Source organism: Sinocyclocheilus grahami, unplaced genomic scaffold (genome assembly GCF_001515645.1).
Source record: "Sinocyclocheilus grahami isolate Dianchi unplaced genomic scaffold, SAMN03320097.WGS_v1.1 scaffold537.1, whole genome shotgun sequence".
In the NCBI taxonomy this organism is placed as follows: Eukaryota; Metazoa; Chordata; class Actinopteri; order Cypriniformes; family Cyprinidae; genus Sinocyclocheilus; species Sinocyclocheilus grahami.
In genome coordinates, this window is record NW_015505716.1 from 17,599 (window position 1) to 37,118 (window position 19,520).

Here is a 19,520-nt window from a genome sequence, read left to right on the forward strand (position 1 = left end):
ATGACATCACACTTAAATCAGGTACGTAACGCTCTGATGTTAAAATAGAATTGTGGTTATGTATTAGGATTAGAGCTGAACGCTGTTCTGTGAACACGGCCCCGACTGAGGAACAGATTGGCCCGAGCACTTGGACGGGATGAGGGTGGGGCCAGGGGCGATTCTCAGAAAGCGTGCTAATAAGAGTCCCTTAATCTGCAGCTCACGACTGACGCACGTGTGCACTGAGCAGCTCCTGCCAGCTGCCACCATGACCTGGAAACCACAAACACACAAGCCCTCGCTCTCCCTACACGCTTCCCTTAAGATCTATCTCCCTCTCGATTTGCTCTGTTCAGAACGGATATGGTCGGACAGGGATTAGACAGTCTCTCTCCGATCGTGTTGCTCCGCACTGATAATCTGGAAGTGGAGTGGGATGCTGGGATGTGTGCGGTGCTTGATGGATTAGTGCGCTTCCCTCCTCCTCCCTCGGCAGAAGGACACAGGCCTTAAATCCAGGTTTTAGACAGAAGGGAGGGATCAGGGCTTATGATGCAACAGGAGCCCCATCCATCACAACAAGCTGGAGGTGGTGTGCGGAAGTCACCATGTGATTTTTTTTTTGTAAAGAGGTCTTGGAGTTTTAGTGATGGGATTATTTAACTTAATAAAAACAAGCGGACGATGACTAGTAACCTTGACGTAACATGAGTGACGTCTAAATGCACACAGATTACACACTATTGGTTTAGTAAGGCCCAATACAGTTTTAGTTCTGGATGCTGATTGGTCAATGCAGCATTGCAGCTGAGCTAAAATAAGCAATTTAGCAACATGAACTCAATTATGATGTAAAACCCCTGTTGATCTCCCATTGAAGCCAAATTTGAACTTCTTTGGAATATAATGAACTATAATGGCACTGTGAATGTCCTTAATAAATTGTTCAAACATTGCATTATGTACTTACGTATCTGTATTCTAAAAGCAAAGTACTTTGTCACCCGTGATTATTTTTGTGTAATAATTTTCAAAGGCACAATTTTGAATAGTGGCCATTTTATTTCCACGACTGGATAAAAAGGGAAAGACAAACTTCGCCAATCTCACCGTCATTCATTCACCGGCAACATGGGAGAGTTCGGTTTCATCAAACCTTCTATTTTACAAAATTTACATAAAAAGGATCTTGTATGAGGTTTCAGACGTATATAAAAATTCAACCCGACCAGGAGCAGAAAACTTGATGGGTTATGGGTGGAAGTGGTGCTAAACCGTAACGAAACATCCATATTTGCCACACAAATTTGCATTGTAGAAACAATACGAGAGCTTGAGAAATAAAGAAAGAGATAATGAATTTATGGTTCTTTCACTTTGCAATAAAATCTGAATACGTCCTCTATCATACCTTTACCTCTTTCAATGTGTGATTTTGTGTGTTCTAAAGATATGAGCGCACATCTAAACATTTAGAAAAATAAATAAAAAATAAATAAAAACATTTTCCCCAGCAGTTTCATAACAGAATCAGTTATGCAAAGTTCTGTTCATGTTCAGAAGTATAAAAGTTGAACGATATGGAGTGCTACATCTTCAGCCTCATCACTGGTAAGTCGTCGACATTTATAGTTATCGATTAATAGTACAATTCAGTGAAAGTCTATAGATAGCACTGAGCGACTGTGCTCAAATTTCAGAATAATTCTGTACCGACAGGAAATGGTGGTCTCATTCAATATACCACATAATCATTCAAGGTCATACCATTTTTTTACATTGGGAGTTCACGTGAAATGCATACAAAGAATTCTACATTATACAGACTGACAAAAAGCAAAAAAAAAAATGCATGTCATCTCAGTAGTCAATGGGATCTAACACTAAAATCATAATGCAATTTACACAATATATTAATGAAATGACTCAAATATGGCACAAGATGTTTCGCAATTATATATATATATATATATATATATATAGACACACACACACACAGACGAAAACTGAGAAAATATCAAGAATGACCAACACAATGCTTGCATGGGAAGAAATGAAATTATACCAGTTTTTGAAGGCTGAAAATGTGGTTGATTTCATTTTCTTGCAATGTAATTTCTAAGTATCCTCTGCAATACATTTATCAAACATCAGCTAAAAAAAAACAAAACACAATGACAATAACAAATTTAACACTAGGGAAAAAAAAGAAAAGACAATGAACTGTGTACAATGTAAAAAAGAAAAACAAAAAAACTATCCAGCCCCCTGCAGACATATGTGAACAGCTTCAAATATTATTTTTGCACTATATTCCAGCAGCTATTCACATAGGTGCCGAACGTCCTGTCCCACACACCTGCAGGGGTAGAGTATGTCACTGTTCTAGGGTCACCACTTCCACCGCCTGTCCGTCAAGCGTCATTGTATTGTCGATGCGCGTGGTTATGGGAGCCATGGCCACCTGAACGGGTCGATTTCCCTGGGCCAAACTGGTGACGACAGTCTGATACATGCTGACTGGAATCTGGACAAGACCTGGGATGAGACACAGACCCGTTACAATTTATTCAACACCATTTCTGTTTTAGCTGGCACAACTGTGATGTCATCAGTGTAGGTGGAGGCCTAGTGGTTAGGGACGTTCGTCGTTGTTATTTGAGACAGCTGGAGGGAGGACACTTTAGAAGTGCGGTCGGATGAGGCCACAGAGCATGTGCGCAATCGAGCAGCCATGTTAAGAGTTTGCGTGCTACGTGGACTGGGCCGGGCAGGGCTACTGCATCACACTGCAATGCGGAACAATGGAATAATTGAGGCGACCGCTCCCAGCTTCCGTTTCACTCTCTCTCTCTCTCAGTCTATCTCTCTTTCCATGAACAGCTGTGAGCGGAGCAGCCTGGATTACTGCTGCAGTCACACGGGGCGAGCGGGCAGGAGGGTGGCCAATCTCTCCAGGCCGCAAACTTATATGGGCAAAGCGGAAGGTCAGAACTAAATGTGACTAGTTGACCCATCTAGTAAGTTTTACGGTACCTGTAGGCCACTGTACTTGTGCATTACGTGTTTCTGATATAAGTGTGCCTAAAATAGTCTCATGATGCGCAACCCTGTCCCAGCATCTCAAGGAAGGGCTCATATTTCAGTCAAATTCGCCATTTAGCCTGTCAGTTAGTTTATCTTTTCAAGCCGACACAGTTTCCCCAAGCTAAATGTTGCTTATAATCGCAGCTTAACACAAAAGCTGATCAGTTTTTACCTTAAATGCATCTTAAACAGGCATGAAGAAATTATGATTTTGCCCTTTCATGACCTCTTAAGCCCAATTTATACTTCTGCATCGAACCTACGCATAGACGCACACCATACGCCGTAGCCTGACGTGCACCTCTCCAAAAATCTTACAGCGCGTCAATTCTACGCGGACCGCAAGCGCAGTGATTGGTCTGCTAGAACCCCTCCCTCCGTATGTATTTGAGTTTTGTGTGTTTATGTGCACTTTAATATATTTTAATGTTACACCTTCTTATATAAAATAAAACAAAGCAAAGAACAAGTGTCTTATCATTTATTATACTACATAGCATTATACATCAGTAATTGTCTGCGACAAACAATGTTGATCTGCCATGGTACAAGTCCTTGTGGAATTTGAAAGTATGCCATCTTCTCCTGTTCCACTGTTGTCACCTTTTTGTAGTTTTAAATAATGATTTGATATTTATTTACATGTGTACTGCACGTTGACAACGACGCAGAAGTATAAATGAAAACTGACGCATAGCCTACGGCGTAGGTCCGACGCATAAGTATAAATCAGCCTTTAAGATTAAATTCTCACAAAACCTGTCAAGAAATATTCATCACAAAATACAAATAAATAAAACGATAAATAAATAAAAAAGGTAATAAAATTAGGCTAATTTTTAAGGACAACTTTGACACGACAATTAAGCAACCCACCTAATTTGAATTACTATGGATTCAAATAAATATTATACTAATTTAAATGGTAAAGTTCTTATAATAATGTATAAAAAAATGACAATTAAGTTTCCTAATCATTGTCATAATTAGAACTAATGAAACATAATTCATATTATATTAATAATGTAATAATAATGAATAATATAATAAACATTTATATTATAATAATAATATAATACATGTGTGTGGGTGTAAAAAAAAAGGTGTGCACATATATATATATATATATATAAAATAAAATATAGCACAACTGTACATACAATTTATTTTTAAATGTATTTAGCTATTTTTGTTTATGTTTACATGTGTATGTGTATATATATAATTTTTTTTTACAAAAAAAAAAAAAAGTGTCTCTCTCTCTCTCTCTATACTGATTTTGGAATTAAAAACTCACACATTTCTTTGTGAGATACACCCCTTAAAAAGAACATCAGAAAATCATTTTCCCCACATGGCATATGAGTGACTCAATCCAACTGCTCTGATTTCTCGTAATCACATCGTGTCTCAATAATTGACGGGGAGTTAGGAAGCATTGTTTTTTGAGTGAAGTGCTTACAAACCCTCAATCACTCTGACACTGAGGGTTTCTACGAGGCTTACGAAGCGAAAGAGGGGCACTGGAGCAGGAAACGTAAATCAGTCACGATTACCTTCAAAGCTGCACCCGCACTGCCATTTCACTGATTGAATAAGGTCAATAAACGCTGGCTGTCCGTCAAGTTTCTGTTGTTGACTACGCTCTCTCCCAAGCCTCCCAATGCTGAAGCGTAAATTAGGTTCAATTGCGTAGCTTAAATGTGAGGGCCTCATTTTGGCCAGAAGCGGCTCTCTGGGACTCAGTGCTGGTTCAGAAGAGCAGTCAACATGCTCGGTTACGTATGTGGGAAACGGGACGTACTAGCATTCTCTGTACACAAGGTCAGTACAGTTATATAAAGTGACATCCTCTTATCATGCAACTCTTTCCTTCATTCACAAAAAACTTAAAAGAAGATAAAGGGGAAAAAGAAATCAACAGATGGTCAATTAAGAGATAGAGTCTACAATCCCCCTTTGAAGCAGTGGGACCCAATATGTTAGATAATATATAATATTTCATTGTACAATTCCTAATAAACCTACATTTTTACATTTTGAGTGATCCAATAATATGAAATATTAAAGCAAATAAAATATCACAACCATGGTCAAATATTTATACCAAGAGTGGGGAAAGGCCTGACACCCATGTCTTTAAATGTAGTTTTAATGCCTGCTAATCAGCTTTTATGTTTAAATACACCCCCTGCTCCTGTCTATTCTCTTAATGTCATGTGAGCGTGTGTGTGTGCTTTATAGACTGGGCTTCCCGGTGCTGACAGCTGGCTCTGTGATTAGACTATGCACTGAAAATGGAGAGTATCAAAGCCCTTTAAGAGGGTTCCTGGGGGGTTAGGAGGGGGACGAGGAGGGGCTTCTCGTTGGTCACTGGGGGCAATGGGGTAAGCCAGGACACTAGGTAAGACAGGTCACTGGGAAATAGCCAGGTATGATTGGACCAATCATTTTACCCATTAAAATCAACATTAAATCAAAACGGACCCGGTTTACTTTAAGTCATGTTCCTGGTCATACTGTTAATGAATTCATCTTAATAAATAAACAAAAAATTAAGGATGCACCACATTGTTAATTATTTGTCATAATTATGATGTAAAGTGTAAATGGACAGTCGTAATAAATGATAAAAAGTCAATATGAAAACATCAAATTTTTATAACTGACTATCTAATAATTCACTTTTTTCCTCTTATGACTTAGTAACTGATAATTTCTACTAAATACATATTTATGACTTTTAAGGTCCGATTTTTGATAGTTTTGTAATATTTTGTAAAATTTGATAATTTATCTCATAATTTTGTCATAATTATGACTTTTTAAATCTCATCATGACAATTTCAACTCATGTCATACTCACGACTTTTAATGTCATCATTTTAATTTAACAAATGCATGGTCCTTGTCTTACTGTTAATGAATGAATTATTATAAAAAGAAAAAAATATGGATGCTTGATTGTAGTGCTGGGCGGTATGACCAAAAATTTATATCACGGTATTTTTCAAAATTATACCGGTTTCACGGTACATGACGGTATTTTTTTATTCATGCATGACCTGGTGTTAACCATATTTTCTACTGATTGAGAGAGGAAATACTGCAGTATACTGACTTAGAATGCCCTATTTTACTGTCATGATGAGTGAATATTGTCAAAAAATACCACACTAAATAGTGACTAAACACGACCCCTTTTAATGTTAACCAGGAGTCACTCTCATTTATAATCGCGGCATCATCTGATAAAATCAACATGCATCTACACTAAAGAGCGTCTATGCGATTGTTTTGGCTATATTACTTTTTTGTCTCATGCAGCGCACTGCCTGCGTCTGAGTAACAAACCAAAAAAAACAACAAACACAAAAGTGCATGTGATATTAACAGACGAACTACGCTCATATTTATAATTCCAAACAATCAGTAAGTGACAGGTGCTAGGAAACGCTGTTTTGTACTCATTTATTGAGTCGGGGGCTGCGGTGCGGCCAACTGAATGCGCTGCTTTCTCTGCCGCTCACTGCACAGAACAGACGCCGAGAGAGGTGACACTTCTCCGGGAAAGTCAGACCTCGCGTTCGCGGGACAGCACTGGCGAAATCTTCCAGCTGAACCATAGCTAAGGTTTATCCAAAAAAGTCGCTAGGTTTGTCAGTATGAATATTCTATGGAAAAAAGCAGCTAAAAGGGTCTGAAAGTTGCTAAATCTAGTGCTAAAGTCACGCTCGTGTGTGTGTCAGCAGGAACTGATGGCAGGGGGCGATGGATATTTGTGGCGGTCAATGTGGATATTGTGGATGAGTTCTTCTGTGTCATCACGTTCTATTAGTTCTACAGCTTCAGTTTCGGAACTTTCACGCTTAGTAACACATACAGCTGTTCCCTCACCACAATGCACCAGTGAAAAGTGACCCCTTTCAAACAGTGTCGCGTTCCTAACGTTGTTTAAGTGACATATACCGGTATTGCGGTATTTTCAAAATTCATATCATAACAAAAATAAACACCGGCATTCGGTATGAACCGGTATACCGCCCAGCACTACTTGATTGTTGTCAGTACATATTATATATATATTGGCTGATATTGGATGGTTTTAATTGTTACATTTGAATCCATAATAAGTGGTCATTGTTAGTTCAGGTCCATTAAATAACATTAACATATACAGTTTAAAAAATATATATATTAGTAATGTTGAAATTAATATTAACACACAATTATTACTTAGCATAATTTTTCAGTTAGATCATGCTAAAGGAATGTGTTCAAATGGAACCTTATTGTAAAGTGTTTTTAATTTTGATATTAACCATTCATTGATTATTAGCCATAACATCAAATGATTTATGTGCTTATTGCATTGGCCAGAATTGTAATATTGGTGTATCCCTAAAAAATGTTTGTCTGTGCCATCTTAAATGAAAATCAAACAACTTGCTCTTCCTCTCCAATAATTTTCCATTTCCGTTGACATCGGAAATGTCGCATTACAGAAGTACAATGGGTTGCAATACTTTGACTGGAAGAATGTTATAGCCAGAAGACAAAAATGCATATATTTTTTTATTGATATTGTAATTTCTTTCAACCAAACTTCCAATATATCATAGCTAAAAAAGGAAACATGTTATGTGCCACTTCATTACGCAGTAACGAATGCCTCCAGTAAACATTAGTGCTGCTATTCCATTGTAACATGGCTTCTAATGCATGTGTAAGCACTAGTACTAGAGGCTGCCGTGCATATGCAGAGCGCTTAGTGGTTGAAGCAAAGCGAGGATTAGCGAGAAGTGTAGAGGCTGGAGTCTGTGACACAGGTCACACACGCACCATCTGTCCCACAAACACCCAGATTACAGTAGACCTCCACGAACTTCCTCACGCTCTGACATGCCTTACATGAGACGCATACGTGCCCTCACATAGCTAGACAACTGATGACGAAAGGGATGTTTCTTCATATGTTTGCCCACCCTAAACTTTCCCGTTTAAGCTTCATCCAGTGAGTGTGTAAGGAGACTAAAGAGGGTAAATGTGGCTGCTTGTGATATGGAGAGGAGGTTCGTACCACTGCCATCCGAAACGCCAGTTAAAGCTCCTACTGCAGCCGCCGTTTCTCCTGCTAACACAATTTGTCCTCCTCCCTGAAGAGTCGCTTCTGCTAACGTCGCCACTGCGTGAGCTGCTGCTTCGCTGCAACACACACACACACACACATATATATATAAAATATAGAAATAATCGCACAATAACCCTGCTTCATAAAGGTTTTTTACAAAATGCTTTATACAGGATTTAAGCAGGATTTGAAGTGAACTGAAGGGGACTGGTGTTCACTGCCCCCTAGTGTAGGAAGTCAATCAAAAGGCACCATAAAATAATATAAACACTCTCCCATACAAGTCCATTTCTGTCACTTAAGGAAAACATCATGCTTTAGTACAGTCATCATCATTTAAACTTTCTAAATTATAATTAAGAGAGAAAAATCTGAAATTATGACAAAATGGAAATTGCCATGAATAGCCAAAATTGACAAGCATGTCATAATTTAGACTTTCTCATTTGTAATTATGAAATGTAAAGTTGAAATTGACATACCAAGTCAGAATTGACATAAAAAGCTAAAATTGACGTCATCATTTTGTCAAAGTTTGTCATTATTTTGAGTTGTAATTATGAGATAAGTTGAAATGAGAAAATGTCAAAACTGACATGAAAAGATGAAATTGACCAGTCATAATTATGACACTGTAAAAAAAACAAAAAAATGATATAAGTCAAGATTGTTACATGAAGTCTAAATCGACGCACCAAGTCAAAATTGAAAAAAAAAAAAAAATTCCTTGATAAAATGTCTAAATTATAATAAAAAAAATTTCAGTCATAATTTTGAATTATCTCAGTAAAACTTAGTACCTGATAATTTCGAATAAATTCACACTTTTGACTTTGAACATTAATTTTAATCGTTACTTTGGCTTCTCATAATTTTGTCAATGATCTCAATGATTTTTAAACACTCACTACGACTTAGCATCTTACAAATTTGAATTATGTTATACTTACGACTTTTAATGTCATAATTTTAATTTAACAAAGTACTTTTTTTTTGCATAATGTAAAAGAGTTTCTATACCAAACAGAGTTTAAAGACAGTCTATTATGACTTTCTTTGAGATAATGATAAAAATAAAGCTATTTACACTGCTATGGGGCTTTAGTAGAGGAAGAGACTATGCTCAGCAGACCGATGGTAGATTTACTGCTTTAATGAAGGCCGCTGAGCAGAAAACAATGCCTCCTCAGCCTAATTGCTGTGGGAATGGAGTATGAACCTATTGTTCCTGCTGTACTGTATTTCTGGGCTGTTGCTGCTGCTACCTGCTTGTGATAAACAGGAGAACAGGCTCAGGTAACAAGACCCTGGAGACATAAACCTGCACCTAGGTGCTGCTGCGGTTCAGAATTTCCTTTCTCTCTTTCTCCGACCCCAACTTCACCACTACTAACCATGAGTACCTGTTGAGTGCCATAGTAACAGTTGCCCCTGGCTGCATCTCTTGCGAGGCAGCTACCGCAGCTTCGGCTAAGGAGGCCACAGCCTGCGTGGCTTCCGATGGCTGCGTGGTCTGGATGGTCATCTCGCCTCCCTGCAGTGTGGCCCAATTCTGTTCCACCTTAGAGACAGACAGAAAATAATAGGTGTGAAGAAAGAGATATATCCTAAAAGCACAATATGTGTGTAAGGACAGGACAGAACAAGCAGGAGATGCAAACTCATGGAATATTCAGATATGAAGGTGTGTGTGTTGATGTTACCTCTCCATCTGTCACTGTGGAGTAATTCACCTGGGCCACCGTCATCGTGCCTGGCAATTCTGACGCATCGGCCAGTGTTGCTACCGTGGCTCCAGTTCCAACCTGTGGATTATATGTTAGAATACTGTTGTAATACTATTTAAATACTGTAGTGTGACCATTAGTGATTTTACATTTTTTTCCCCAATTATATATATATATATATATATATATATAGTTTTATTTATTTTTCTAAATTATATAATTATATTAGAAGCATAACAAAAATTACCATTTCAGGTTTGGGGTTGGTAAGAATTATTATTATAATTTTTTTAAAAGAAGTCTCTTATGCTCAAAGGATTGTTTGTACTGTATATCTCAAAAAGACAGTAAAATAGTAAAATAGTTTTACAATTATTTTATTATTACAATATATTTCAACTTTTCTATATTCATTTATTTTATTTATATGCAATTTATTTCTGTGATGGCAAAGCTGAATTTTCAGCATCCATTACTCTAGTCTTCAGTGTCACACGATGCTTCAGAAATCATTGTAATATGCTGATTTGCTGCTCAAAAAACATGTATTATTATTATTATTATTATCAATATTGAAAACAGTTGTGCAGCATAATACTTTTGTGGAAACCATGATATTTTTTTTTCAGGATTGTTTGAGGCATAAAAAGTTCAAAAGAACAACATTTATTTAAACAGATTTTTTGTAACATTGTAAAAGACTTCACTTTTGATCAATAAAAAAAAAAAATTCTTTCTTTCAAAAACAAAAAAAACAACAATCCCAACTGTAAATAGTGAATAAAAATGATACAAGTTACATGTATTAAAGTAAATATATTGTCATGTTAACCTTAATATGACTTATTAGCAGAGGCGGACAGTAACTAAGTACATTTATTTGAGTATTGTACTCAAGTACACTTTAAGTATCTGTACTTTACTTGAGTATTATTTTTTCTGGAAACTTATGACTTTAACTTCACTACATTTGAAAGACAAATATTGTACTTTTCACTCCACTACATTTCTATAAAGATCCTCGAAGTAGAAAGTAGTTAGCAGCTTTGAAAGTCAGTGGGTGATTTTTTTCTTCTCTAAAACGTGACTTTCTTTTTTCAGACAGTTTATCAGTAATCACTCTTGGGGCTACATGAAGTGATTTCCCAGCATTTTTTGAGAACTGACCAGTTCTAAATGTGGTATTTATTTACAACAATTCAATAATAAGTTACTATTGTGGTTTATATTAGACACAATATTGTCTGATTTTTCTAAATTGTGTAAGTGAAAATATCACCTATAAAGCCACAGAAGAACTGTTGTGCGTCTCCTAATAAAAAACAAAAGGTGTTTGACTGAAGCAGCACTGCAGACCATTCTGTGTGTGACATCAAAGTACTGCGAGAGCGATTAGACAGTATTTTTTTTATTATTTTGTTTTGATGTCAAATAAGTCTTGCTGTTTTGCATTTTTGTTAAAGCAGTGTTGATGTTGTAAAGTTATACAGTTACAGTTGTGTTGCTGGGTTTTAAAGAAGGTTTGCTTTTTTATTTTCTTCCTTATCAGTCTGTATTTACAGCAATTTCACTGTCCACTCTGTTCAAATGTGGATGAATGGTTACACATACAGTAGATGTGTCCAGAGCTGTGTGAGATCACTATCATCCTGCTTTTGTGGGGGTGGGTGGGGGGAATATTTTTTGTGTTTATTTTTCCCCCCATAGGTTTTAAAAGCTCTTTATTCCAAAGATACTACAAGCTAGTCAGTGTATTCAGTAGGTGTACTGTATTGTAAGTTGCTTCAGAGGTATTGCAAGTATTACATACAACAATAATAAAACATTGTGCATTGACAAAGGAAATTTACTTTTGGTACTTAAGTACTTTTAAAAGCAAGTACTTCTGTATTTTTAAGTAAAAATCTGTCTTTACAACTTTTACTTGTAATGGAGTAATATTTGTCCATCAGTATCTGTACTTTCACTTAAGTAATGGAGTTGTGTACTTTGTCTGCCTCTGCTTATTAGATATTTTTCTATATTTTGGTCTCCCCCTTATCTAAATGAAGTCCTCCAGTGGAGCTAGTTTATATCATAGTGAAAAACAACCGTGTAGTTGTTCCCACAGCTGGGACCTGAGCTCACCTGTATGAGCGAGACGGTTCCATCAGGATTACTGATCGTCTGCACTACGGTCTGTGATGGCACCAGGTGTGCAATGCTGTGAGTGGTTGTTGTGGCAACATGTGTGGTGATCTGGTCCTCAAAGGCATAGAGTAGGTCCTCTCTCCCATGCTGCTTATAGCAGTTTTTAACGATAGTCCTCAGGGCTTGCGTCCATGACACCTGTTTCCAACAGAAGTAAACCCTCGATAGGTCAAGATGATGCAAGCTTTAGCTCATTTGTTTCAATTCAGATGTAATTTTGAGGAAAGCTGACAAAACTATGGTGTGGCTGATTCAATAACTTGTTTGTGTCATCACTCCAGACATTTTTCGTACAATAAAATGTTTTAGTGTAATGTTTACTGTGTACTGTAATATCAGTGCATATAAAATAAAATGAGAATATTTTAAACCAAATTTATAAAAATAAAAGTAAATATATAAATATATATAATCTTTCAAAGCCCAGTCGCAATATGAGCACCCAACTCTACCCTCTGTTTCTGCTCCTCTGTTCGGACGTCACTGCGTACGTTGGCCCAGGGAATGTCCTCTGGCCACCAGATGGGCTTGCAGCTCTCTTTCCCCCAGCCAGGCTTCCCACGGCCTGTGGAATACTTTAGCATTTCTGGAATGAACGCTCGGAGTTGGGCCTGCAAAGCAACAAAAGGCGCACATAATCACTGTGGGAGTTTTAATACTGGGAGTGGCAGAGCGAAGCATGGCCTCTGGAAAAATAAAATCTGTGTGAAAGAGTTTGGAAACAGCAAGCCATTGATTTTCCTCTTCCTTCAGCAGCTGAGTGCAGACAGTCTGTCCACACATATTGCTTGTGAAAAGCTAAAAGTAGACTATTAGGTTTCTATTTAAAGACTAATCTATGGGTAAGGCTCCAGTGCACACTGACTGCAGGAGATTGAGCGGATGGAACATACACCACTGAACTACAGATTATGTAGAGAGAGGGAGAGGGTCGGTACACTACCATTCAAAAGTCTGAGATTAGCAAGATTTTTTTGTTGTTGAAAGAAATGAATACTTTATTTAGCAGAGATGCATTAAAGTTGAGCAAAAGCGACTGTAAAGACATTTATAAATGTTACAAAATATTTTCATTAAAATTAATGCAGTTCTTTTTCACTTTATATTTATCAAAGAATCCTAAAAAAATAAATGTTTTCAACACTGAAAATAAGAAATGTTTCTTGAGCACCAAATCAGAATAATTTCTGAAGGATCATGTGACACTGAAGATTCAGCTTTGACCTCACAGAAATAAACTAAATTTGAAAATATATTAGAACAGAAAACTGTTATTTCAAACCATAATAAAAGTTCACAGTATTGCTGTTTTTACTGTATTTTTGAATAAATAAATGTAGACATGCTTAACATTTCAAAAACATTACAAAACCAACCCCAAACTTTTGAACAGTACTTTAAAATTCTTCCTGGTTCTAGATTGTACTAATCTCAACGATGTCTGAAACTTGTATGGCAAGCACTTCCTGTGTCTATTTGCCTCCTTATGATGAATGGCTTATTGTATTCCTCAATTTAAGTCGCTTTGGATAAAAGCGTCTGCAAAATGAATAAATGTAAAAAAAAAAAAAAAAAAAAAGTACAATATTGATTGTGTCAATCACAAATCTGCTAATAAATACAAAAAAATAAAAAACAACTGAAATTCTTTACATGGATGCCAACTTGCTTATGTAAGTTAATGCCGTAAAAGTCATACCCTTAAAAAAACAGTGCTAGTGAGGAATTGTTAAGGTATTAACTTGACAATAAAGGAGCTTATTAAGTCTATTGACTTTTTTAAAAATCCACACTGTGCAGTATGGGGCAATCCATTAGCCCAGTGACAGCTCCATCCTGAGGGTGAAGTTGGAGTGTATCCCAGCGCCCTCAGTAATTCCATAGGCAGGCCAGGGATTGTACTGCACAGCGCTCTTGTAGCAACGTCTGTTCACCTCAACATCACAGGCTAAATTTGGCTTGAGAGGAATAAATCAGTTCCCACAAGAGCTTCTCCCTCCCTCCCGCTCTCTCACTGTCACAAACACACTTGCTGTAAGCCTGCCATTGGACGGTGACAGACGACAACATGGCGAAGAGCTAGTGAAGAAGGATTTCAGGCAAAGAGCTAAAAAAGTAGTTCTGATAGAACCAATTAATTCACAATTAATTCAACATAAAAAAAAATCACTACATATTTTTTGGACGAATTAACTTGATTCTTCCAGTCATGATTGTTGGATAATTTAAAAACAAAATCTTTTTCAACACTGTACTGATAAAGATCAAATTCAAGCATAACTAGAAATGATGCACAGAGAGATGATCTCACAGATGGTCTAATTACGTGGCGAAGGAATTAAGAGGAATCTCACGCCCCAAACACACTGATCAGTCGCCCATTCCCTCCCCCAGCTCTGCTTTTAATCCACTTGGGAGCCAATCAGAAACCTCTGTGCTCGGCCACGATGTGCTGGATAATTACTCGCGCGTACAAGCCTCACCTGATGATCCCCGCACAGACCTGCCTCCAACTGCCACAAACCAAGCAAGGTGTGTCTGTCCTGAGGGACATTAGCTATCAGCAGTCCGCCCCCAAACAGCATGCAGGGTAATGAGTAAGGGGCGAGCTGGTAAAAGTAGTGGTTATGTGGTCTTCTATCAGGCCAAAAGGCTTCAAGTAACCTGTGCTAAAGCCCTGTAGTGGATAAAGTGAGACTTATTCTCTCACTTTAACTGCTGCCCCCACAAGCCTAGAAAATGTCAAATTTGCATGTCAAAGCAGAAAACTCAATAACTTGCATTCCTGGCTCATAGTGCCACCTGCTGCCCACCTGTGTCATCTTGTCCACAGACACTGGTATGCCGTCAATAGTCAGTGGAGGCAGTTCAGAGCTGAGTTCTCCACCACCAAGGGGCGCGTGTTCAGCCAGAGCGTTTTCCAAATCCTCCAGAATCATGCTCTTGTATTTTCTCACCTGACCACAAGACATGCCAAAACAGGGATGAAATCTGAAACAAACAGTGCAAATGATATAAAGGCAAAAGGCACAATAAATATACTCACCACATTCTCTAATGGTGCCGCTCCAAATACTCTAAACACAGGGTTGGGTTTAGAGGGAGAGATGCACAACACAATAGCCTGCTGGCCAACTCGTGTTGTGTACTCATCCAGAGTTGCTCTCAGCTTCCTGCAGACATAGTAAGAGACAGGGTTGTCATTGTGAACTATTAAATACATTTAATTGGAATTGGAATTTAACTGGAAAAACAATTTAAATTTTTAAAAAAAACAAATTTTCTCTTTCTTTCTTTAGGTTTTGTTCCCTTGGCAACTAACTGAAAGAAGTACTACAATTACTAAAACAAATAGAAAATAGCTCAAACTTTTTTTTTTTTATATGAAAATAAACAAAAGCAGTTTACTACAATTAAAAATCTGAACTAAAACTGAAATAAACTGAACCAAAATTAAACTACAAATTGAAAATATAATGAAGGCTAATTCAAAATATGAATAAATACACTATACAGTATATAAAAAATAGAAGTACTGAAAGAACATATTATTTCTATTATATATATATATATATATATAGAGAGAGAGAGAGAGAGAGAGAGAGAGTATATAGAAATAACACACTATATATAGTTTTTAAATGAATAATGGTGTATATTGATATATGCGCTCACACACTATACTGTAGGAGGTTAAGGAATAGGGGTCTTAGCCTGAGAAGCGTGCTGTCCCATGAGAGAGCTGTCTGTTGTCTGCAGGGACTCTCAGACAGCCTTGTATCCACTTCACAGCAGAGAGAGCCTGAGGAAACCTCTCCATTACACAGCTAAAAGCTAAACGCTAAGCGCTGCTCCCACACAGTGGGAGGAGAAGATAATACTCTGAAAGTCAGGGGAGGGAAAAAAAACGCTGAAATTAATAAAGCTTTTTAGTCAGCATAATAAGTCATTTTGAACTCAACTGAAGAGAGCAACAAAACAAATAATATTTTGGGGAGAGAATACATGTATTTTAATGCCTTCAAGCAAAACTAATTAAAGACGACACCTCATTTACATAAATAAGCATTATAATTTGCATGGAGTCACCAGGGAATATGTGCAGAAAAGAAAGCAATATTTTGCAGTCTGCTAATTTCATTTTATTTAGGATTTAAGCTTAATAAAGATTCATTTTGGAGGGGAAGGGAATAATCAAAGAGGGGGAATGTGAACTATCTCCAAAGATGCAGCAGCCCCTATTCAAAGGGGCCTTTCAGAGTAAATATTTAACATTTTTAAAAATATTTAAATAATAATTTAAAGTTGAATTACTGAAATTACTTGACCTTAAATAAAAAAGATATATTTTAAAATAAGAAATAAAATGAGAAAAACACATAAAATTACTAAAAGAACAAACTAAAATTAAAAGCAAAACTTAAAATATAAAAATAAAAACCAATTCAAATATTAATACTATAATAGTGTGTTAATAACACTAAAATAAACAACACTTGTAACAGTACATTTTGAATCTATCTATCTCTAAAGTTATTTTACTTTATGTTGTAAAACCACTCATATTAAATTACAAAACAATGAACAATATTGAAAATACTGTTCACCTAAGTAAACGAGTCTGTTGTCTTTTACGGATTGAAGGGTTTGATTCAAAGATGTGCGGTCGTTTCCGTTTCTTCCCTGTTGCCACAGCTGCGGCTGCTGCCATGCCAACAGGCCCTGAAAAAGAATTAGAGGAATAAACTCAATTGTTTTTAGACATTCTATATCATTCAGGATATGCATTGTATCTGTTTGTGTATTCCAAGGGAACTGAACCCATGAGCTTTACAACTGCTCAATCTTGAGCAATAAAGCGGCTGACAATTTATGGCTTAAGTGCGCCATCTAGTGGTTTGCCTTATAACCACACGTCAGAATACAACAATGTGCAAACACCTACCTGCAGCAGCCAGATGTGCGGTGACCTCATCTGTTCCAGTTGAGTTTAGTATATCAGAGTCATCGTAAACGTCATCATCAGGCGAGGATGGCGAATCCTCATCGGCGCTCAGCATGCCATGCTCTGTGTACGTGGCCACGTGCACCTGCCCGACCTGCTGAGTGACGGCGTGGGCCTCGATAGTGGTCATGTGATCCGTCTGATGCATCGTGTGGTCTTCCATCACCCGATACAGTTTCTCTCAAACACACTGAGACACACACAAACAATACATTAGCACAGATTCCTCAAGCAAACTGCATCATTCAGATTCATAGATGAGGTGAGTGTCATGCACCTGTTATTTTGAGGGCGAAGAAGTGCTCAAATACATGTATTTTCATTTGCATATGCATTTAAAACGCATTAAAAAATATGAGGAAGCACATCATATGATATTGTCTTATAATCACCTTTTACTATTAGTACATATGATGCATCGGCGTAACAAGACACTATTAATAGTCTTGGCAGATGTGCTTTTATATAGAAACAGCACGACAAAACATTTAATTTGCCACTGGATGTGATCTCAATGTCAAAAAGTGGCATTAAATAAGCCAAAAATGTTTCAGCAGCTGCTATTTACACTGTGTGTAAATGTATATGCCATTTACTCTAAGTTTATATTTAGGGAGGAGGGAAAAAGGGCCTGTTCCTTTCTATTCACATCTAATAATCACTTTCATAAAGCATTGCATAATTTGCATCTATTATTGTTACTTTAAACATCACTCCACAAGGGGGCACTAATCATCACATATAATCAACATAATTTGTTTTTAAGATTAATATTTATTTTACATTATACATTTTTTGACTGGAAAGTCGAAGTCTAACTGCTTTCGGTATTTATCCAAAAAATATGGGTATAATCAAAATCGATAACAGCATATACATTTGCTATACATAATATTTTGGCAATATGTAATGGTATGAAAATACAGCACTATTCATTTTCAGCAAGAATTTAAAGCTGTATCAAAGGCAAACTAAATGACACAGATCGAAAATATTTTTAAATTATGTTTTATAGAATTACATGACACTGTAATTACATGTCTCTGACAGCAAGCAGTGTGGATTACATTTACTAAACCTTTTGGATATTTTAAAAATATGAAACAAATATAAAAACGTGTGTGTGTGAATAACGTAGGATGACGTGGGTGCCATGATTTATCCACACAGATATTAATAAACCAGCTCGCGCAGCTACAGTATCATTCTGCTCAATTCAACGGCCTGACAGTCTGAGGCTCTGGAAGGAAAACGCTAACGCTACATCAGATTTGACCAAGCCACCAAACACGTTCACAAACACGAAAAGACATTTCAACAACCACAGATAGTCATTAATAAAGGTAGGTTTGAAGCTCCGAAATAACTACATCGATATAGACTGGTTAAGTCCAGCATCAATAACAAACACACAAATGGCGGTTATTTTCAAACTGTGAATAATACGTGTGAAGAGAGCAGGCAGTTTGTTAGAGAAATATTGAACACGAACGCATTTCAAACACATTCAGTTAATCTACAAAACATCTGAAATAATCTTTTAGATCAAATTTAGCCGGGCACCGCTGTCGACTCTGTACAAAGCGATATAAAAAGTCGAGTGATCGATAACACCGCAGCGCTAATATGATATTAAACACGCATTCAAAATTGACCAAGAACCTAAACACAAGCCATCAAGTCTTGAAATCCAATTTATCATCTGGACAAAACAGTAGCGATTAAATTGCACATCTAAATTCGGTAACGTTAGGCCAAAGGCCTGCGACAGCGCCATGATTCTTTTTGCCCGGATTTGAGCGGGGTAAATAATAATTGCCATCCTGTCAAACGCGCTCGATATCACCCCGAGTTCAGTGTCGCATCGTCACGATCTGCGTCTGAGTGTGTGAAAGGCAAACGCTGCCGGGTTGTTTGGTGCGGCTGCGCCGCGGATGAAATGGCTGGAGATTGCGCGGTAGGGCACTAACCTCAGAGCGGCTGCGCTACTTCGGGCCTGCGCTGTGCGGCGGAGCTGCGATCACCAGCTGCAATGGAGGACAAAGAACGAGCGGCAGAGCGCGCGCGTCCTGGCTTCGGCGCGGCCCCGAGCGGTGCGCGGCGCGCGGAACAAACCCCGCCCCTCCTCTCAATCTGCACATCGAAGCTTGGCCGGTTGCGTAAACTGTTTAGACTAGTCTTAAAAAAGTAATCATAAAAAAAATAATAACAATTCTTCAAGACTGGTCATAACTTTTTTTATTCAGTTATGAAAAGGTAGATTGGTCTTATTTATATTGGAAATGTAAGACTGCTTACCCCTTGGCAACTGCTAGTTCTTTTTTTTTCTTCAGCTGCTTACACACATTTTCAAAACTTTGCCTTTTTTTTTCCTCAAAACTTTACACACACATCCAAG

The 19,520-nt window shown here is 37.4% G+C and overlaps 1 protein-coding gene across 3 annotated transcripts; it reads right to left on the reverse strand.

Annotated features, from left to right (window-relative positions):
- Window positions 1-1,024: 1,024 nt before the first annotated feature.
- Window positions 1,025-19,231, reverse strand: LOC107555547 (nuclear respiratory factor 1). Of its 3 annotated transcripts, none has more exons than XM_016238370.1 (11): window positions 19,093-19,231; window positions 17,063-17,312; window positions 16,725-16,839; window positions 15,164-15,290; window positions 14,931-15,074; window positions 12,570-12,728; window positions 12,055-12,255; window positions 9,904-10,005; window positions 9,604-9,761; window positions 8,150-8,274; window positions 1,025-2,520 (listed from the first exon to the last, which is right to left on the reverse strand). In XM_016238370.1, exons 2-11 carry the CDS (start codon window positions 17,283-17,285, stop codon window positions 2,360-2,362), a joined length of 1,515 nt encoding a protein of 504 aa, XP_016093856.1. In that variant the 5' UTR covers window positions 17,286-17,312; window positions 19,093-19,231; the 3' UTR covers window positions 1,025-2,359. The 3 variants fall into 3 exon arrangements, with proteins under 3 accessions (XP_016093856.1, XP_016093855.1, XP_016093857.1); XM_016238369.1 differs by having other exon boundaries at window positions 9,595-9,761; XM_016238371.1 differs by lacking the exon at window positions 1,025-2,520 and having other exon boundaries at window positions 7,618-8,274; window positions 9,595-9,761.
- Between the last annotated feature and the right edge of the window lie 289 nt (window positions 19,232-19,520).